The sequence below is a fragment of the Oryx dammah genome, unplaced genomic scaffold (genome assembly GCF_014754425.2).
Source record: "Oryx dammah isolate SB20612 unplaced genomic scaffold, SCBI_Odam_1.1 HiC_scaffold_2, whole genome shotgun sequence".
Classification (NCBI taxonomy): domain Eukaryota; kingdom Metazoa; phylum Chordata; class Mammalia; order Artiodactyla; family Bovidae; genus Oryx; species Oryx dammah.
The window spans coordinates 163377388-163399656 of NW_024070186.1; the positions used below are offsets into that span (position 1 = coordinate 163377388).

The window sequence follows — 22269 nt, forward strand, 5'->3', positions numbered from 1 at the left end:
TTTCCACCCCAAGCTCTATCCAATATTGTTGGGGGGCGATGCAAACGAACACAGTAATTATGTTATGGAATGCCAACTTGTTGAGTTCAGATCTGTGATAGGTGGGTGTGCATAAAAATACGCTCCTCAAAATGACCCAGCCCAGTGAGTTTTATTTGGAGAAGGGGCAAACAGCACTCTCTGCCAAACATTATTTAGAAAGAAGATGTGGATGGTGGTGGGTTGATGTCAGGTTGCTGTTTTTGAGTCCGGGTCTGAATATAGCTTGATCTGTGTTGTCATGGCTCTGAAGCAGTGGGATTTCTCTGGAAGGAAATATTTCAGTTCTTGCTTACCATTCATGCAGTTTTTCCTAGGGCTTACTTACAGGAGATTTCAGCATGGAGACAAGGTTCATGATGTAGGTACCAGGTGGTTCAGTGGTAAAGAATCCTCCTGCCAATGCAGGAGACACGGGTTCAGTCCCTGGGTCAGGAAGATCCTCTGGAGGAGGAAACAGCAACCCACTTGAGTATTCTTGTCTGGGAAATTCCATGGACACAGGAGCCTGGCGGACTGAGGTCCATGTGGTTGCAAAGAGCCAGACACGACTGAGCACGCATTCATGCACGCATGCACACCTGAGAGCTGGTGTTGGCTCCTTCGTAGGTTTCCAGGATGCCTTATTTAGCAAATACACCAGCATCCTCAGGAATGGAAAGTTAGAAGAGGAATTACACAGACCTTCGGCCCTCCCATTCAACTTAGCCATGAATGATTTGAACTTTCTGAATGATACTTCCTCATCTGTATAATGGGGCTAATACAGGCACCAAAATCAGAGACTTGTTAAAAGATTGAATCAATTAAAGTTTCTAAAGTGCTTAGATCGGAGAAGGCAATGGCAACCCACTCCAGTACTCTTGCCTGGAAAATCCCATGGACGGAGGAGCCTGGTAGGCTGCAGTCCATGGGGTTGCTAAGAGTTGGGCATGACTGAGTGACTTTACTTTCACTTTTCACTTTCATGCATTGGAGAAGGAAATGGCAACCCACTCCAGTATTCTTGCCTGGAAAGTTCTATAAAATGTTTGCTGATACAGATAAGCAAAAAGTATCCCATATGACTTTTTTAAAGCATGCATGTATGTATATCTGGTCTTCCCATGGTTACTCTTGAATTAACCCAGAATCTATTAGTTGCAAGGGACAGAAAACTAACTCAGGAACTAGCTTAAGCAATATGGGGCTTTGTTTATTCATGGAGCTGGGATGTTTGGGGTCAACCAGCAAGAAGTGAGCAGTCCCTTAAATGCTGGCCTTTGTATAAGTGGAGATGATCAGGCTACCATGTAACCAACCACCATGAATCAACCCTACACTCACAAAAGTGGACTCGAGCCCAAGGAATTTTTCAAGTGCATTGCTACATTATTTAGAGGGCTCCCCACAACAATCTTGTAAGGAGAGTATTATAACCTCCAAATTTATAAGTGAATTATTTGACATTCAGTAATTCATCCATGTCAACAGAGCCAGGAACAGTTAGAGCCAGATTCTGAACCTAAGCTCAGTATGGGCCTGATATCTGAGTTCTTAGCCAATATGGTACATATTATAATAAAAAGAAAATTCTGTTTTATATTAGTCAATTGGAGACCTACAGAAATATATTTTGCAAAAATGTGTCTTTGGAAAATACACATGGGGCTGCCTGAGCCTGGACCACCCACATGTTCTGGATCCTGGGCAAGTTGCTTAACTTTTCTGTGCTTCAGTTTCCCTGTCAGTCATACAGTGATAGTAGTAGCAAAACTTGCCTTTCAGAGTTGTTGTACAAATTATATGAGTTAATCTAATTTGGAAAGTTACATGTACACCAGTGTTCATAGCAGCACTATTCACAATTGCCAAGATGTGGAGACAGTGTAAACACCCATCAGCAGATGAACGGATAAAGAAGATATGGTATATATATGTACACACGATGGAGTACTACTCAGCCATAAAGATGAGTGTGAGATTGCCCTTTGTAGCAACATGGATCAACCTAGAGATTATTATACTAAGTGAAATAAGTCACTTATTTCACTCAGGCAAATATTATATTATGCATATGTGGAATCTTAAAAAAAAATAATACGAGTCAACTTATTCACAAAATAGACTCACAGAGAAAACAAAATGGTTACCAAAGGCGGAAGGGGAGGGGGACAGATAGTGTGGGATTGATAGATACACACTGCTATGTATAAAATAGATAGACAGAATATTCCTACTGGGTAGCACAGAAAACTACAGTCAATATCTTCTAATAACCTATAATGGAATCTGAAGCTGTACACCTGAAACTAACACAATATTATAAATCAAGTGAAATAAAATGTTAGGTGCTTAATCATTTCCGACTCTTTGAGACCCCATGGACTGTAGCCCACCAGGCTCCTCTGTCCATGGGATTTGCCAGAAAAGAATGCTGGAGTGGGTTTCCATTCCTTTCTCCAGGAGATCTTCCCAACCCAGGGATCAAACCCAGGTATCCTGCATTGCAGGCAGATTCTTTACCATCTGGGGAAAAAAAAAAAAAAAGAGGTTACACGAGTGAATACATAAAGGAGTTAGAAGGTGCCTGGCAAATAGTAAATGATATATATGGTTTGTTCCCAAAATATTTAAAAATAGATGGTAATGTCGAGTCAGAAAGGAAATGAGGTCACCCCGGGTGGTTCCTCTTTTGATGTCCCCAGTGTGCCCCAGAAGGGCACTGCTAATCCGGGAAGCTGAGAAGCCCACCTGTCAGAGGCTCTCTCTTGCCACCAGCTGCCAGGCCCTGACATCGCAGAGAAACCATCTGCAGCGGTCAGCACCTTGGCTCCGGCTTTCAGATGCTCAGCTGCATGGCTTGGTCCTGGGTCCCTCCTCTCTCAATCTTTTTCTCTGCAAGAACCAGACTGCGTAGTCTCTGAAAACACAAATGTCTATGTCCTGGCTCCGTTCTCCCCCAGCGCTTGGTGACGGGTTTAGTGGGCGACACCCTATGCCTAACACACACTCTTTAGGGTCTGTTTGTCTGTTTTCATTTCTGCTCTGGGTCTTAGTTGCAGCACGCTGGATCTTTTGTTGTTGTGTGAGTCCTCACGTGAGGACTCAGTAGTTGTGGTGTGAGAGCTCAGTTGCCCTTCTGCATGCGACACCTTAGTTCCCCGACCTGGGATTAAACCAGTGTCTGTTTCGTTAGAAGGCAGATTCTCAACCACAGAACCGTCAGGGAAGTCCCCTACTCTTCGGTTTGATAGCATCTGTTTCGTGGCCTGAAATGGGAGGTGAAAGCTTCCGCTAGAAGGCAGACCTTATCTTAAGACGATTGTTCATTGTCAGACAAAAGGGCTAAGGGTGTGTGTGTTCAAATTTCTTAGTGTCTGCCTAGGTTTGGGGATTCCCGGATAGCTCAGTGGTAAAGAATCCACCTGCCAAGCAGGAGACGCAGGAGACATGGGTTCAGTCCCTGAGTTGGGAAGATCCTCTGGAAAAGGAAATGGCAACCTACTCCAGTATTCTTGCCTGGAAGATCCCATGGACAGTGGAGCCTGGTGGGCTACAGTCCATGAGGTCGCAAAGAGTCAGACACGCCTGAGCACACATACTCCTTGATTGTACAATACGCAGTGCCTTAGCATCTCCCCACATTGTTCGATTTTCTTGCCTTCTTGAAACTGTCACTCCTGCTGAACTGTGGTGAGAGTTCTTTCAGTGGCAGGTGTACATCCACAGGGCTGGGCAACGTGATTCCAGGCAAGGATGGTCACCTGATCCATCACTGGGAGCCTGAGGCCCCACAGCGGTCCACAGATGGATGTCAGAGGACCCACCAGCTCCCTGCCATGATACGGAACATTTTGTGAGTTATGTGCAGTTTTCTGGGATGAGGACAAAATTCTCAGAGTGGTCCATACTTCAAAAATAAGAATGAAGAACCGTCTCGTCACCTCGAGAAGAGGCATTTATAGAAGAAAGAGCCAAGGACAGGATGGGCCGAGGAGATAAGGAGCGCTGGAGGTTGAGATGGTGACACAGGGTCATCTCTCTAGGGCTTTTTCTCTTGGATCACTCTGTCATCTTGTTTTTTTTCTTCCCATGGTTCACTCTTGGCTGGTGTGCCCATGTATCAGCCCATTTCTACTGCCTTAGACCTCCTCTTCCTCGGGAGGTATTTTTCTGCTTCCTGATGACTCAGTGGGGTGGAGTGGCAGGGGCCGGAGGCCAGCCCTTCTCCAAGCCTTCAAGTCTTGTCCATCTGTCTTTTCAGGCTATGGTTTTGTCTGGCTTTGCTTTAACAGCAATTAGGGTACTTGAGAATGAGTGAGAGATTGAGGGCAAAGGAGATGAGGGGTCTACTCGGCTTGAGTTCAGTCCAGGCCAGCATTGCTTAGAGTGTGTCCATGACTGTCGCAGGCACAAAAGGGTTTCTCTTAGGTTTTAGGCTCTAGGACTTCTGGCCCGTTGCACAGGTCTGCATTTTGTAGCTCTGTTTTCTTGACCAATTTACTCCCCCTCTCAGTGGCTCTGTGTTCTTGTCTCTGATGCAATAAATGTAACAGAATCTCCTTCATAGGGATTTAGAGGGGATCACCTAGATAACACGTCTGTTGAAATTAGTACAGGACAGGGCCTGGCACAAAGTAAGCATTGAATTCACAGCAACTGTGATAATGATGATGATGGTGGTTGTGGTGACAGTCACAAAGATTCTGATGAAAGTGAAGAAATAGGAGGAGGAGAATTGGGAGAAACAGTAAAGAACTTTGCCCAGGGACTGACATAATTTATTACTCTCAATAGCCAGATATTCATATAGACAGCAAGATGGATGGATGGATAGATGCATGGATGGATGGATGGATAGATGCATGGATGGATGGATGGATAGATGGATGGATGGATGAGTGTGGATGGATAGATGGATAGGGGTGGATAGATGGATGGATGCATGATTGGATGGATAGATGGATGGATGGATGAGTGGGTATGGATGGATGGATGGATGAGTAGGTGGATGGATGGAGGGCCAGTCAGTCATCAAATAAGTTTGGGAATGTCTGCATCAAACATGGTCAAACAGGTCTCTATTTTTCTTCTTTTACAGGACTTCTTGGGTGCTGTAGTAGGCTATGCACCATGAACCCCCAAGTGGGAGAGAGAACAAGCTGAGTCTCTGTCACTTCTTTGGCCTCAGGGTTCTTTTTACAAATGAAACATCTCATGAGGCATCTTTGATGCTGAGTTCACTTTGGTAGAGGCCAGTGCAGACCTAGTCTCTCAGGGGAAAAGGATGCCTGGAGTTCAGGTGATTTAGCCCGTTCCAAGGGAGGACAGAGCATGCATGGGGTCAGGACACAAAGACCAGTTCTGAGTCCTGGGGCCTCGGGCTATTTGGAGTGAACTCTGTACCCAGCTCCTGCAGGGCCGTGTAGCACGCACGCACGCATGCGCACACACACGACCAAAGATGCAAGGAGGGCAGGAAGCGCAATCTGGCCGAGCGGCTTATTATTCATTCCCCCATCCCTGAGAGACCCCAGGGAGTATTTGTTTGCGGAGAACAAGGTCAATACGTTCTCAAAACCCAGTTGCCATTCATCCCCAGACAGGTCAGGGGTCGGTTCCTGAAGCATTGTTGATCTCAGCAGAGATGGTGTGCGAGGTTGATATTCTTAGATTTGCTCATTCAGCCGGTCAGTCTGGCTTTCAGAGGAGAATCAGGTCAAGAAGTGCTTAATGATCCGAGAGGAGGCGTGCCTCCACCACTGGGGGCTGGGATTTCTAATGCTGATCACCAGCTTCCTCACTCACAAGAGCTACGGGAATTTTCTTTGTGTGTGTTCATAACCAATTTTATTGAGAAGGGGGTGTGTGATGTTACTGGGTGGGGGTGACCTAGTGTCCTGGATTTTTTGGGTTATTCTTCTTTCAGAGGCACTTCCTCATCCCCATAAACCCCCAGTTGAATTTGAAATTCTCGTATTTTGTTTTCCAAACTGGTCTTCCAGGGACAGTAGCTATGTCCACATATTCGTTAGACTCTCTGTCTTAATATTTTTGGTTTAGAACCTGGAAAAAGAAGGTACATTCTTCCCACAGAAATGCACCTCCCTGCTGGCATCTGTAAAAACTATTTGACCAGTTCACATTTGAAGGGAGGAAGGGTTTTGATACTTCTGGTTTGTGTTAGTCAATCAGTCGTGTCCGACTCTGTGTGACCCCCATGGACTATAGCCCGCCAGACTCCTCTGTCCATGGGATTCTCCAGGCAAGAAGGCTGGAGTGGGTTGCCGTTCCCTTCTCCAGGGGAATCTTCCTGACCCAGGGATCGAACCTGGGTGTTGTGCTGGTTTGATCCTTGGAACTAGATGCTGCTAATGCCTCATTACTATGACAATCGTGCCCCCACTATCAGCTCTGAGCCAGGGCCTCAGCTAACCGTGTCTGTACGTGACTCTTTTTTGAGTCTCTCGACACCCTGCAAGGTGTGGTTGCTCGTCGTATTCTTGTTTTGTTGTTGTCGTTCAGTCACTAAGTCGTGTCTGGCTCTTTGTGACCCCATGGTTTGCAGCACGCCAGGCTTCCCTGTCCCGCACCGTCTTCTGGAGTTTGTCCAAGTTCATGTTTTACAGATAATAAACCTGAGGCACAGAGATGTTAAGATTTTGGCACAAGAACACACAGTGAGCATCGAGTGGAAGTGTCAGGGAATGAGAGAATATAGCAATGCCGCAGTGAGAACTGATGCTTAGTACTTACGTAAGAGCTTGTGTAAGTGCTTGTGTAAGAGCTCCCCATGCATCACCTGATTTACACGTGTTGACTGATCCCAGTGGGCTGGGGATGTGTCTTCTCTTCCCAGGATGTGACTCTCCTGGCTGGACTGTTCCTTGGCTGAGGTTACAAACGAGGTGACTATAACCTAGAGAACAGGCGGTCGCTGGAAGCTCCTCCTATGGAAGGTCTTGCCTCCCTGGTAGTGGACATGATGCTTCCAGCCTCCCCTCTTCTTGGAGCTCATGTGTCAACCCTCAGCCTCAGGACCGTAAGCATTATGTAGCATCTCAGAAACTTTTTCTTTGAGGTCCATTTCCCTTTGAGACAAAGCCCTTCCATGCTTTGATCTTACCTGCGTTGGATGGGGTTAGAATGCGTGCCTGGTGCTGAGTGTGCACGTGTGTGCTCAGTTGCTCAGTTGTGTCCGACTCTTTGTGACCTCATGGACGGTAGCCTGCCAGGCTCTTCTATCCATGGGCTTTTTCAGGCCAGAATACTGGAGTAGGTTGCCATTCCCTTCTCGAGGTCATCGTGAGTGGAGTTTATCCATTTTGGTTCAACTCGTCGCTCTAGAGTTGCAGAGATTAGGGGCGTGTAGAAGGGAAAACTGGCCCTTGAGAATTAAGAAAGCACCTGTTTTGCTGTCTAACATTGGACAGGTCCCTTAACCTCTCTGAACCTCCAGAGCGTCATGGGGCTACCCCAGATAATTCTCAAGTGCCTCCTGAATGTCTGCTCTGTGCCCAGTCCTGTGAGAAAGATGGGAAAACAAAATGATGGAGCAGGAGGTGGAGGGTGTGAAATAGAAGCATACCCTGAAACAGTCACGAGTCAGGTCTTTACCATGTGGGAGAAAACCACTGCTGGTCTTCCAGGGGTTTAGACAGGTAGGGTTCTAAGTTCTGGAGAGGGTGGGAAAGCTGCCTGGGGCATCAGACGTGTGTTTGCTTGTTGAAAAAGGGAGCAATCTTGGGTCCTGGGAGGAAACAGATGGCATGAAGGCTCCTACGGAAACATCATTGTGGTGTACAGGTAGGGCATTGTGGAGGCAGACTTGACCGGAAGACTGGGATGACTAGGAAACCCTTGACCTGGGCGCATGAAAGACATTGCTGAAGAAGAACACATCGACTAAAGTAGCCCTTTTTGAACACTTTCCGAGTGCCAGGAGCACCCGTATGCAGCCTATCATTTCACAGCAGCAGCGTACCTGTGCAACAGGCCAGATGTCGTCCCATTTTACCCCGAGGAGACTGGGGCTCAGGGCTAAGTGTCTTCTCATCCCAGATCAAATGCTGAAAAGGATGACAGAGCCAGGATCCCAACTTGGCCTCTACAGGTATGGAGCTCATGTTTTCTCATGGTACCCAGACCCTTCCAGGTGAGTTGAGATGACCTTGGAAATCTGAAGCTCTCAGTGGTATGGAGACCCCCGGCAAATGCAGTGTATAAATGCAACTTCACTCTTACTAGTCCAAAACCATTGTTCAGTCAGTCATTCTCTCAGGAAGCATTTTAGGAAGCTTCATTTATCTACTCAGCCTTTTAGTCATCGGGTAAATAAGCATGGGGACACTTCCCAGGTAGCCCTAATAGTAAGAAACAAAACAAAACAAAACCCGCCTAAGAGAAGTGAGAGATGTGGGTTCCATCCCTGGGTCAGAAAGATCCCCTGGAGGAGGGCATGGCAACCTACTCCAGTATTCTTGCCTGGAGAGTCTCATGGGCAGAGGAGCCTGGTGGGCTATAGGCCATTGAGTCACAAAGAATCGGACATAACTGAAAGGACTTAGCACTGCATGACTAAGAATGAATAACACGCTTCCTTATGTGAGCCAGTCTACCTACTTGAAGGAATCATCACACATAAAAGAATCATTATTATACAATATAACAGGATTTTAGCACACGGGTGATGGTACAGTTAGTTCTGCCTGGGGTGATGCAAAAGGTTTTGCAGAAAATGTGCCTCTGACTAAGGCCAGTAATGTTAAATTACAGAGAAGGAAGGGAGATAGGGAGAAAAGAAGGAAAGAAGGGAGGGAAAGAGGGTAGTTCTGCATAGCAGGCAAATTTGTAAGGAGTGGTGGATTCATGAAGGTGTTTGGCAAAGGCAGCTCAGTGTGGTTTGCAGAGAAGTGATTGGTACAAGGAAGGACAGTGTGTATTAGAGGATGCAGCTGGGAAAGGAAAGCTGAGGGATATGGCAAACGACCTTGAAAAAACAGTACAGAATTCTCTGTCACCCAACTTGGTCTGGAAACGGGGTGTGTGCTAAGCGGCTTCAGTTGTGTCCACCACTTCCTGGCCCTATGGGCTGTATAGCCCACCAGGCTCCTCTGTCCATGGGATTCTCCAGGCAAGAATACTGGAGTGGGTTGCCATGCCCTCCTCCAGGGGATCTTCCCGACCCAGGGATCGGACCAGAGTCTTTTAAGTCTCTTGCATTGTCAGGCGGGTTCTTTACCACTAGCGCCGCCTGGGAATGGGGAGGCGTGGGTCATTAATCTGCATAGATCTTCCTCAGGAGATAACAACCATCAATACCCGCAAGATAAAGAGTATGATTATTGTCAGAGAAACAGTTCATTCCCTGTGCATTCTGTTTTGTCCTGTTCTGATGGTCATTTTTCAGGAAGCAGGTGAAGGGTGATGGGGATGGTCTCAAGGGCTCCTGATCAGGGGGTGTGTGGGGCGGGGGGGAGGTGCCTCCCTCCCAGACTTCAGGGATTGTTGAGCCAAGGAAGTGTGTGCCAAAGGTTCTAGATCTTCCAGGCTCTCAAGAGATCTTGCAGATCGACGATGTATAGACGGTACTTCCGTTTAAACATGCCCGCTCCTTTTCGTGCTGTGACGTCAAAGCATCATCGCTGTTGTTGTCGTCATCATGCCCGTTAGCACGTTCATCATCGTCACCTATAAACTGGATTTGGTCCCCAAGGCAGCAGTCGACTCTGTTGGCCAATAGCATCTGTAAGTCAGAAATCAGTCTTTGCTGAGTGCTCCCCGATCCCATCCGCCAGCCAATCCTTGTGCTTTCTGTCCTTTTTCCTTCTCTTACATGAGTGTTAAAACTTGGAGTAGCTGCTGCTCAGAAGGGTTGTGCTGGCTGGTCACCCTCATGTTGGCTCTCAGGATCCAGGGAAAGAGTTGTCCTATGTGACAGCATAAGAAGAACTTTCTGGGGGTTCCCTCATGGTCCAGTGGCTAAGACTCCTTGGCCCCCATGCAGGGGGCCCAGGTTCATTCCCTGGTCAGCAGGCAACTAGAGGCCATGTGTCACAGCTAAGACCCGGTACGGTCAACTAAATAAATAAAAAATGTTTTAAATAGAAAAACTATTAAAAAAAAAGAAAAAGAAGCATTTGAATCCAGGAAAGGATAAGAGAGGTCAGTAACCATGAAGCGAGTGTCTTGTTGCACAGCAGAAATGAACACAAGATTGTAAAGCAATTATTTTTGTTGTTCAGTCGCTAAGTCATGTCCGACTTCACTCTGTGACCCCATGGACTGCAGCATACTAGTCTTCCCTGTCCTTCGCTATCTCCCAGAGTTTGCTCAAACTCATGTCCATTGAGCCAGCAATGCTATCCAGGCATCTCACCCTCTGTCGTCCCCTTCTCCTTTTGCCTTTGATCTTTCCCAGCATCGTGGTCTTTTCCAATGAGTTGGCTCTTTGCATCAGGTGGCCAAAGTATTGGAGCTTCAGCATCAGTACTTCCAATGAATATTTTACTCTAACTTAATAAAAAATAAAGAAAGGATTTGGATAAAGATGAGAAAAACCATAGCCTGTGAGGCAAACCTGGCTTTGACTGTTTTTGTATGACCCTTAAGCTCAGATTGGTTTATATAATTTTAAACGGTTGAGAAAAACTAAAAAGAATATTTTGTGACAGGTGAAAATGACAGGAAATTCAAATTTCAGAATCTACTTATGTACTGTAATCATTTTCATATGAAAATGGCACAGTTTTGAGTAGTTGTAACACAGAGAGTTGAGGGTTCACGACATCTAAAATATTTGTCACCTGCCCATTTTCAGAAAAAAAGTTTGCCCTCTGCTGCTTGCGACTGCCAGCATGCTAATGTTACTTGGCTCTTGGTTTGAATTCAGTCTACCATTCATTCCCATGTTTGCTATCCACTGAGAAGGCAATGGCACCCCACTCCAGTACTCTTGCCTGGCAAATCCCATGGACGGAGGAGCCTGGTGGGCTGCAGTCCATGGGGTCGCTAAGAGTCGGACACGACTGAGCGACTTCACTTTCCCTTTTCACTTTCATGCACTGGAGAAGGAAATGGCAACCCACTCCAGTGTTCTTGCCTGGAGAATCCCAGGGGCGGGGGAGCGGGGTGGGCTGCCGTCTCTGGGGTCGCACAGAGTCGGACACGACTGAAGCGACTTAGCAGCAGCAGCAGCAGCCAGGACTATATCTCTTGTCCTTTGCCTCTTTTTTTTTTTTTTTTTCTTTTTCTCTCACTCTCTCTTTAAATTCCTGCAAGATACTATGAGCTTAAGACACCAATACTAGACATTGTAGCTACCTGTTTACTGTGAGCCAATGGGAAGTGAAGATACAGAGAATATAGTGCCTGCTTCTCTGTCCATGGAGCTTTTCCTGGCAATACTGGCGTGAGTAGACATTCCCTTCGAAAGATCTTCCCGACCCAGGAATTGAACCCAGGTTTCCTGCATTGCAGGCAGATTCTTTACCATCTGAGTCACCAGGGAAGCCCACCTTTTAGTGGAAGCAATGGACCCACAAGCAAAGAGTTATGGTCCAGTCATATTAGATGCTTCCTGTTTGGGAAAACAGAACACGTTAGAAAACAAGAGGTTTTGGTTAGTGATCATTATTTATTTCCGTGTTGTATTATTTCATAAAGTTTGGTGGATGGGTTTTGAAAAAGGAAACATTCAATTCACACCACTTCACAAATATAACTACTACAATCATAGATGACAGTTGTATCTAAATATAAAATCAGAATCAGAGGAGATGTGAGTAACAGGACTGGAGGTGGCGAGAACAGGAAGATGAAAACACAGATACGCCCGTAGTACAGGTCAAAGGAATGGACAGAGTTGAACCTCTTATTAGGCTCTGACCTCGCAGCCAAAGTGAAAAAGGGTCACAAGACAACAGGCCTTTATTTTCAGAGAGAGGGAAAGGCATGCTAAATGCTTAGGAGCAGAAAAGCTTTTGTGGCTTGGAGTTCTTACAAAGAAAAGAGAAAGCACCTTTTGCAAAGGAAACAGTATATATCTATACGTTCTGGTTGTATAGGCATGCCTCATTTTATTGTGCTTCCCAGATGCTGCGTTTGTTGTTGTTTAACAGACTGAACGTTTATGACAACCCTGAGTCAAGCAAGTCGGCGGACACCATTCTCCCAACAGCACTGGCTCACCTCACATCTCTGTCATATTTTGGTAACTCTCACTGTTTTAGACTTTTTCATTATTTTCCATTTGTCCGTATCTGTGATAACTGATTTTCAAGATTACGATTATAGCTCGCTGAGGATTCAGATGGTGGGGAGCTTCCCTGGTGGCTCAGAGGTTAAAGCGTCTGCCTGCCATGCGGGAGACCTGGGTTCGATCCCTGGGTCGGAAAGATTCCCCTGGAGAAGGAAATGGCACCCCACTCCAGTATTCTTGCCTGGAGAAACCCATGGACGGAGGAACCTGGCAGGCTACAGTCCACGGGGTCACAAAGAGTCGGACACCACTGAGTGACTTCACTTTCACTTTCACTTTAGCCTGTTTTAACAAGAAAGTATTTTTTTAATTAAGGCATATACTTCTTTTAGACATAAGGCTATCACACACTTAATACAGTAGTGTAGTCTAACCATATCTTTTATTTGCACTGGGAAAGCAGAAATGTGTGCAACTTGCTTTATTGCAGTGTCTATATTTCTGAAATATATCATCAAGTTCTTTAAAAAAAAACAACACACAGAGTAATACATAGAAGACTCTTATATTTACGTAACTCTACAGTTTCCATGCCATTCCATGCCGTATTTCATTGAGCATCACCGACTCAATGGACATGAATTTGAGCAAACTCCAGGAGATGGTGAAGGACAGGGAAGCCTAGCTGTGCTGCAGTCCCCGAGGTCGCAAAGAATCAGACACAACTTAGCAACTGAACAAGTTTCCAAAACACTTCCACAGTTTTGCTCATCAGAACCTTCTTGGAGAAGAGGAAGTGTGCATTGTCACTTACATAGGAGATTCGGGAAACAAAGTCTAAATCTATACATTTCTGGCCTTCCTGAATTCCTGCCTCCTGGTCCAGTGATTTTTCCATCAGAGACATAACACAGTCTGACCCCAGGGCATTCCAAAGTCAGGAAGAGCTCTCCCCACCCCCAGGAAGCGGTCTCATGGTAAAGCTTCTGTTCTCACTGGTTGACTTCTCAGAAGAGCAGTGTTGAAAGTCAGCGTCAAAAGCTAAAGTTAGAAGCAGTATCAGGCTGTTAAGTAAGAGAGGGTCAACTCGCAGCTGTTCCTGGAGCTTTCTGAATCCTAACAGGGTGGCCACTTGGATACATGAGAATCAATTATAGAGAAACCTTGTCAAGACGGCCCCAATTCAGCCTTAAATCATTGCATTCTCTGCCAAACGCTGTCCACTGTCGTTATCTAGAAATGTAATTATGCAACTAAATCAAGCAGCTAAAATTAGTGTAGTGTAAAAACACCTTGGCGATCTAAAAGTGGAGGCATTGACATTTGGATTTAGAAAAAGCCAATAGTTGAATACGTTTTGCTGTGTCTGATGCTCTCCAAGTTTCAACAAAAATCTATATCCAGTGTCAGGTTTCGAGTTCGAGGTGGGAGGTGGCAAGCAGATGTTGGGCTTGAAGGTGATTTTCAATGATCCCCAGGGCCTTTAGCATGGCCTGAATAGACTCAGTCTGTGCTCTCAAAATTGGGAAATTCTCCACACTAGCAGGTGCTTTCCTGGGATACATATTAGAAGAGTGACAATCTGAAGGCTGTCTTTGCCTTCCACCCGAAGTCAAAGGCGTGTCTATACCAGGCGTCCGTAGAGGAACAGGAAACACATGAGAATGCCAAATACACGTCTTGTACACATTGTGAGAGGATGCCAAGCACTTTTCTCGTCACACAACCCTATGAGGTAGGGTCTGTTATTATCTCAGTTTTCCAAATGAAGAAACGAAGGTTCAGAGACGCTGAGCAACGTGTTCAGCATCACTCAGCTGCCAAGTTGGGACACCCAAGTCAGTATAATTCCACTTCCTGCAATCCCATCTGGGTGTATCTGTGACCATGTAACGCATGCTGGACCATCACTTGGATGTTTTCAAACATCAGAATGATCTGAAATATTGGAATGTATTTCTCATCTGTGGTTTTGGTGTACATTGGGTATGCCTTTAAACTCTCGGAGCAGAGTCATCTTATTAATAGATTGCATATTAAAATATAACCACTGAAAGCTCAAAGACAAAGAATGTTAAAATTTTATTTTTAAGGCATATGAAATTATATTACAGAAGGAAATACTGTAATGAATATGGTGGCCAATTAGGAATTAGGACCCTGGCACTGCCTCTCATGTGTGGAGGGCTGTGAGCGTGCAGCTCAACCAGAGTGAACCTCATTTCTCGTGTGGACCAGGAACTAGTAGTAGTAGCTACTTGCGAGAGTTTTGAGAATGAAATGACAAAACATGTGTAAATAATTTAGCTATAGTTCTGTGTGCCATAGCAGATACTCGGTGGCGGTATGATTATATTTTGGGCACAAGTTGCCCCTTTAAAACTAAAACCAGGGAGCGAGAAAGAGACAGAGAGAGAGACATAGGATAACAAGATAGCATCTTCTTCATTTCTCTGTGATCAGAACCAGAGGCTGTCTGCGTTCCTCTACTGAACTTTTAAGTGGCAGCTGATAATCATATCAATTGACATTTCTCAGCTTTCCTCTCTAACCATCCCATACAGACTCCAGTTTTTTGTTTTTTGTTTTTCCTTTTGCCAAAATACCTTCAGAAAGAGCCCAAATCTGCCAGCCTGACCACCTTGCTCCCCGTCTCTGGGTCTCTCTCACTCTCTCTGAGAACTAAATTAATGAAGAGTATTTGGTTAGTCATGTTAGGCAAGCCGTTCCCAAAATAGAACCTTCCATTTTGGTAGCTTCAACCCTGCAGCTGCTGTGTCTCTCCCTCGTCTGCGAAGAAAACTTTCACATTAAGAGTTGCTGATGCTGGATTTTCTTTCTCTCCCCTCTGAGTGTTGATGAGCTCTGCGCTCCTGACAGCGGCGATCTGGCTCTCAGCTCTGTGGTTCGGAAGAAGTTGGGTCTATAGATTTTTTTTTCTTTCTTTCTTTTTTTTCCCCCAACTCTCCATTGATGCGTTGAGCTTCCGAGGGGATCCCACCTGCCCGTAAAGCATGTTGCCTTCTCAAGGAGTCCTCTTGCATCCCTATGGCGTACCTATGATCGTTCCAGCCGCCCCCTACTTCCCAGGACTGATCCAGGTAATTCAAGGCCACTGCCAGCCAGCAACTTAACTCCAGAGCGCGCAGAGTAATAATTGGAATTTTTATGGTTGAGAAAGCAAACACTTTTAATACAGGAAAAAGCCCTCGTGTAGTCTGAGGGAAGACAGTAGGAAATCAAAAAGATGGATCACCCTAATCTGGCTATTGACATCTCTCATGGTTGAATAAATGGTGTAGTTGAGCTATATTTGCTTGTATTGATCGGGCTGCTGTTTAACATTCATGCCTTTGCTTCGGGAGGTTGACCACGGGGCAAAGGATTTGTTCTCCTTCTCGGCTCTTGGAGGGACTCCGTCTCCCACAGCAGATCCCGAGATGGACTAACTGGTCATGAGGTGACTTGGTTAAGAGCTTTCACCCAGGAAACAGGAGCATGAAATACGCATTAATCCTTAGGTTCCGCTTCCCAGGGTTTGTCTGTTTTTATAGAGGGTACCCCAGCCTTCCCAAACCTGAAATTGACCAGTGGCAGGGAGGCAAAAGGAATGCTCTTTTGATGGTTAATTTATGAAGTTCAGAGATGATACTAGGAATCCCTTACCAGTTGTTTACATCTGAATGATGGCAAGAAAGGAGATGATTGAAATACAAGTCGGTTTCACTTTTAAGGCTTTTCATTCTGTGTTGGGAGAATCATCAAATAAGATATTTGGGGCCTTTTTTTTTTTTTTCCATTGTAACTGTGTCTTTTTAAGCAAATGTTGGCTTCTGGGTATGTGTCTGAATTTCTCTGTGGAAAACTGACTAATGACAGAGGCTGAACGTCACAGGAAACCCGGATGTCTTCTTTTGTGGTTTGTTTGAGAGCAGTCATCTTTTTGTTATACATTCTGTATTTCCCTTCTACAAGAAAGAAAAGCTACATGTAGTTAGTATGTCCTTTTTACCTTCAGTTCTATGCTCCTCCCTCCACGATCTTTCAAAATTCTGTAACACTAGCTCATTAATTCAAATTTCTGAGGAGGGTTCTGGTCAAACCTCCAGTGTCTCCTTTTCTGAATATTGTTGTTACCTCTTGTAAACTGTAAGAATCTTGGCAATTTGAGCCATTAGGGGTGAGTCCAAAACATAGCGAAACATCTTATCATGCCAGATTTATGGTCCCTGATCATTTGGGAGGCTTCTATATTATGCATGAGAAATAATGGACTACCTGGAGAGTGGTCCTCAACAACGTGGAAACAGTTCCATCCTTCCAGGCGTACGCAGGCCAGTGAGGCACTGGGGTCTGAAGTTAGGCTCGGTGACACACTGGAAAACCTTTTAGTTCCGTTGGACATTCGGGGTGAAGGTTAGCGGTTGGAGTTTTGTCAGACCCTGGACCGCCCCATCCTATAAATAATTACAAGAAAATCGTGCCCTTCACTCTATGCTGATTGATGCTGAAATTGCTTTTGAAAGTTCTCATAAGTTCCTGTTATAGATTAAGTGCCGGTGTAGGAAAAATAACAGCACCCACTGAAATGGGTGAATGTAATCAGGCTTAATGGACTCGAGAGCTTGTTGGGAATTAAATAACTATCGATCCACTGGAATGCTGCTGTCATTACAAAATGCCACTCTGGACGTATTACCCGGGTGATAGATGAGAAGACACACGGATGAGCTGAGAAATTGGGGAGGCCCGGTTTCCATTCCTTCCTCCTGTGCAGAGCCTTTGAGAAATGGATTCCGTTTCTGGGGGGAAGAAACGAGAGATTTTACTTGCAGATCGTTGCTGGCATCATGCTTTGTTTTCCCAAGTGACACCTCCGGTAACTAGTTACCCAGAAGTCAGGGAGTGGTGCAGCAGGGGGTCTTAGCCCAGATGCTGTGACAGCCTTCATCTTCTTCCTCTCCCACCCGCAGTGGATCACACGGAAACACTCTGGGTGGGGAGAGACCGGCCTTCTTTCCAGTTTTCTGAGACAGCCTGTGTTATTTATCCAGCGGCATCAAGCAACTCAGACACTCCACTGCAGTAACAAGTGAAGGAAAGGCAACTCAAAGAGAGAGAAAACCAAGACACACACCCACACACTCGCCTCTCAGCTGATGCTTCACGTGATACTAGGTCTCCTGTATTCCCGCAGACTCTATCAGCTTGCTGACCGATTCGTTGATCATGTGGGTTTCCTCCCAGACTCTTCAAGATGCAAAAGTGTGTGTGGGTGATTAGTCGCTCAGTCATGTCCAACTCTGCGACCCCATGGACTGCAGCTCACCACGCTCCTCTGTTCATGGGGACTCTCCAGGCAAGAATACTGGAGTGGGTTGCCGCGCCCTCCTCCAGGGGATCTTCCCAACCCAGGCTTTCCCAAACTCACAGGCTTAGAGAACGAACTTATGGTTGCCGGTGGGGAGGGAGAGTTAGGAAGTTTGAGATGGACATGTACACACTGCTGTATTTAAAACGGATAACCGATAAGGACCTACTGTATAGCACAGGGAACTCTGCTCAATGTTATGTGGCAGCCTGGATGAGAAGGGGCTTTGGGGGGAAATGGATACATGTGTATGTATGGTTGAGTCCGTTTGCTGTCCATCTGAAACTGTCACAGCATTGTTAATCTGCTCTACCCCAGTACAAAATAGAAGTTTAAAAAAAGATGCCAGGGCTTTCCTAGAGGGAATTAAGGTGCCACCCATGTCCTCATAATGTGATCAGTGAGACAGTTTCATGATCCCAAATAGAGTGTGTTCCTTCCGCAGTAGTAAGTTCCCTGGGACTGGAGGTATGAAACCGCTGTAGGGGCCACTTGGCAGGGTTGTCTTATCAGAATTTAGGATTCCTCTCACAGTCTTTCCAAAGTGAAGAACCAGTGATTCTGTGGCCTAAGAATTTCCTTTTCGTAACCCTATCAAGTGCCACTGTTTGTTTTCCTATTGCTCTGTTTTTGTCTGCTCGGTCCAAGAAAACAAACAATAATTGATCGGACATCATAAGAGGCTTTTAAGAGAGCATCGCCTTATCCTGAAAAGGCAGTGAGCAAAGATGTTTCCTAATAATTCCGAGGACATGACTCAATAGTATCTTTTGTCCCAGGAGTAGATTCAGTAGCGACTGCTGACCTCATGGGCCATCCCCGAAGAAAGCTAGATGCTTTACCATATTGAATATCCTGAACCCATCTTTTGATGTCTGAACTTGTTGAATAGATAGCAAGGTGAATAATTTTTCCTTCCAGCCATGTAAAGTATTCCAGAGTGACCGTGGAGGATTGGGCTAAAGCAGTTTGGACAGTTTTCATGCATAGTAAGAAGCAGAGAGGAGAAATACTATCAAGTATCAAATTAACAGTGTATAAACACTGTTCCATTCCCCTTGGCATAGAGCGGACTGCTGATATCTCTGGTTAAGAAGAACGAACATATCCTCCCATTGAACTCCTTTATTCGTGTCTCAATTTCCAACAAGACCTTGAATGATCAATGAGTTATCTGACCTGAGAACAGCAGATTTGACAAGTAAATTGTCCGTCAGTCTTGAGTGGAAGAAGCTACCAGGAGAACTTACCCGAGCCGTGGACCAATGGCCGGCCACACAGCGTCAGATGATATCATCTAAACCACAGCTTTGTAACTGATTAGTCTGGGTGGTGTTTGGGTCTAATGAGCCCTAGGCTCTGGGTTCAGACTTGAGCCCCTCACTCTAGATATTTATCTGCCAGATATAGCCCTTGACCATCACTGCTGGATTATTCTCCACACCAAGACAGTTCCATTCTCATCTCCTCTGGATATTGCAGATCAGGTCTGGAGACTGTTTTCCTAGACAGAGGATGGTGTAGACATGGCCACATCCACCTCACCATGCATTTTTTCACTTTAGTCAGTCAGTTGCTACCCACATATTCCATATCAGGCACTTTACATGTACCTGGAAAACAGAAGCAGCCAGTGCAGCTACTGACTGTTAGGTTCACACCCTAGTGGAAGAGAACCTTAGATAAATATAAAATCCATATGACAGTAAAAGCACCAGGAAAGCATGATAGGTGATAAATATTTCATACTTGCTATGTATCAGGCAGGGCTTCCCAGGTGGCACTAGTGATTGGTAAAGAATACACCTGCCAGTGCAGGAGACATAAGACACTCGGGTTTGATCCCTGGATCAGGAACATCCCCTGGAGGAGGGCCTGGCAACCCATTCCAGTATTCTTGCCTGGAGAATCCCATGGACAGAGGAGCTTGGCTGACTATGGTCAATGGGATCACAAAGAGTCGGACTTGACTGAAGCGACTGGTATGCATGCATGTACCAGGCATGGTGCTAAATACTTACATATTTTATCTCAATTGATCCTAACAATGCAGTTGTTCCCCGCCTTCCCCCCCTGCCCCTCCCCGCTTCTCTGTGGAGGATGTTGACTTTAAAAAATATTCAGCAACCTAAAAGTTGAGAGGTATGTTTTATTCAATACTAAGTTTTAGGACTTCAAGCCTGGGCCTCTCAAGTAAGCCTGAGCAAACTGCTCCGAGGAGGCAAGGGGATGAGCCTGGTTATATAGAAGTTTTATAACAAAGAGCAAGTAGTCTGAGCATCAAAGAGATTATTCTTATTGAAAGAAAAGCAGATATCCCAAGTTAAGGAATTTAGCACTTTTCTATTATAGGAAGATGGCAAGAGTCCAAGCTCACTGAAATCATTCCTTTAGTATGCGTCTCAGCCATCAGGGCATGGTCCTGTGTTTTCACATCCTGAGCTTCCTCAGGGCTCACCGTGGGGAGCGGCTGCAGTCTGCTGGCTGCTAGATCACAGGCGTTCTTCTCCTTCCCCCAGGGTCACCAGCCACTGATGACGGTGACGTCCTTGTTTACTAGCAGGGCAAGAAATGCTCCATTTCCCAGGGATATGGCCTAGACCCCCAGTGGATGCTTTAGATAGTACTGGACCCAAGATAGATTGTGTTTTTCCCTGTACACACATACCTCTGTGTGTGTGTGTGTGTGTGTGTGTGTGTGTGTGTGTGTTACTCAGTCATGTCTGACTCTCTGCAGCCCTGTGGACTGTAGCCTACCAGGCTCCTCTGCCCATGGCATTTTCCAGGCAAGAATACTGGAGTGGGTACATACATGTGGTCAAGTTTAATTTGTAAATTAGACACAGTCAGAGACTACTAATAATTAATAATAAACTAGACCTATTATAACAGTTTACTGCAATAAAAAGTTGTGAATGTGCCCCTGGATATCTTACTATACAAAGCACACACTTTTTTTTTTTTTTTTTTCCTTCCTTGAAGTGTCACAGAGAAGATTCATTCTTAACATAGATCTTAGCAATTTTAGCATATCGTTTTGTTGCCTTCCTTATTAGGTTGAGAATGTTTTCCTTTTCATTTCAAGGAAGCACTTGATGGCTTCTCTTTGTCCATCAGAACTGCCAGCATCACTAATTCTTGTCCTTTGGGGCTGGTATTCAGGAAAATCAGGATCCTTTGCGCCCGAGCATTGCCGTAACTCTGTAGTCAATCTGATAACGGAGATAGTTACTAAGCAACTAACTGTGTGACATCTTCTGAACACAGGGATGGTCCACATCCTGGACAGGACAGAATGGGACTGGACCACCCAGAACAACAAACAGTTTAAAATGTATGAATTGTTTACTTCTGGAATTTTCCATTTAATATTTTAAAGCTGTGGTTGACCTCAGGTAAACCTAGGAGAGCAAACTTGTGGATAATGGTGGTTACCGTAACCAGAAAGTTGAGTTCTATTCGTCCTACCATTATCTGTAATTGTAAATCTCCCAAAGCTCTGAAAATCAGCTTTTTTGTGGGGTGGGGGGAATGTTGGCACTAAAATGCCTTTCGGAAGAAAACTTGACCTGGAATGATGTGTTGCTATTTGTAGACTGTCTCTATCCCACTCAGTGTGAATATTCATATATTTTGCTACGGGAACTTTTCTGTGTTTGATTTTAGAGTGTTGTCCCAGGCCCTGCTGAGAAAGTTACATAATCTGTTTCTGATGGATTCCGATTCACTCTCTGGAAAAGAAAAATCTCCTCAAATCTGAATTTCAAGATAGAGGTGACCCCAGGGGTCTTGGATGAGAAATCACAGTCAAGTATTACAATGCCTTTTCTGCATATGGAAGACCTGAGCGTGACCTTTAGAGAAAGGTCACTTGCCCAAGGTCACAAGGATTGTGCCAGAGCTGAGATGTGGACCACGTCTGGTAGACTGGAACCTTTGATCTTTGTCACAGATCCACTGTCGAGGTGCATATGGAGATACAGGAGAGGGAGACGGTGGATACCTCTTGAAGTAGGAAAGAGGGTCATTCAGAGGGGAATGAGGGCTTCCCAGGTGGTGCTGAAGGTAAAGAACCCGCCTACCAATGCAGGAAATGCAAGAGGTGCAGATTCAATCCCTGGGTCAGGAAGCTCCCCTACAAGAGGGCCTGGCAACCCACTCCAGTATTCTTGCCTGGAGAATCCCACGTATAGAGGAGTCTGGCGGGGCTGCAGTCCATCGGGTTGCAAAGAGTCAAACACAGTTGAATCAACGTAGCATGCATGCACTCAGAGGGGAAAGGTGGCATTCAAGTCGGGCTGTAGAACATCATTAGACGTTCTCTGGGCAAGCAGAAGAGAAAGCCCTTCCTATCAGAGCAGAGAACGTGGGTGAGCTCACGATGCTTGGGTTGACATATCAAGACAGAGCTTCAGTATCTTCCCCAACCCATTGGCACTGTGTGTCTTGCCGTTGTGTAAATATAGGTCTCAAAAGACAGGGCTCCAGAGGAGCTGGGAGGAATCTCAGAAATGGAGCTTCTGAGCCCCAAATCTCTCTGTGCCCACAGAGGAATGGGCTCTCTAATGCCCTTCTCTGAATCCTGCGGTGAATGTTGAATTCCCTGGATTTTGAGTCCCAATCGCTATTTGCTCTCCTTTCTCTCTGAAGCAGTAAGCTCTCTGAAGGCTGTGTTCTC

General features: G+C 45.5%; 1 protein-coding gene across 18 annotated transcripts in view; it reads left to right on the forward strand.

Annotated features, from left to right (window-relative positions):
• The window catches only part of RBFOX1 (RNA binding fox-1 homolog 1), a 1681944-nt gene that overhangs the window by 1267057 nt on the left and 392618 nt on the right, over window positions 1–22269 (forward strand). The window contains exon 1 of one of the 18 annotated variants that reach the window (XM_040256421.1): window positions 14463–15321. The exons of 15 other annotated variants lie outside the window; for them this stretch is intronic. In XM_040256421.1, the coding sequence (XP_040112355.1) occupies window positions 15235–15321 (87 nt within the window). In that variant the 5' untranslated portion in view covers window positions 14463–15234. Of the gene's footprint in view, window positions 1–14462; window positions 15322–22269 lie in introns of those variants that run through there. 2 more of the 18 variants (XM_040256522.1, XM_040256509.1) reach the window with 2 other exon arrangements.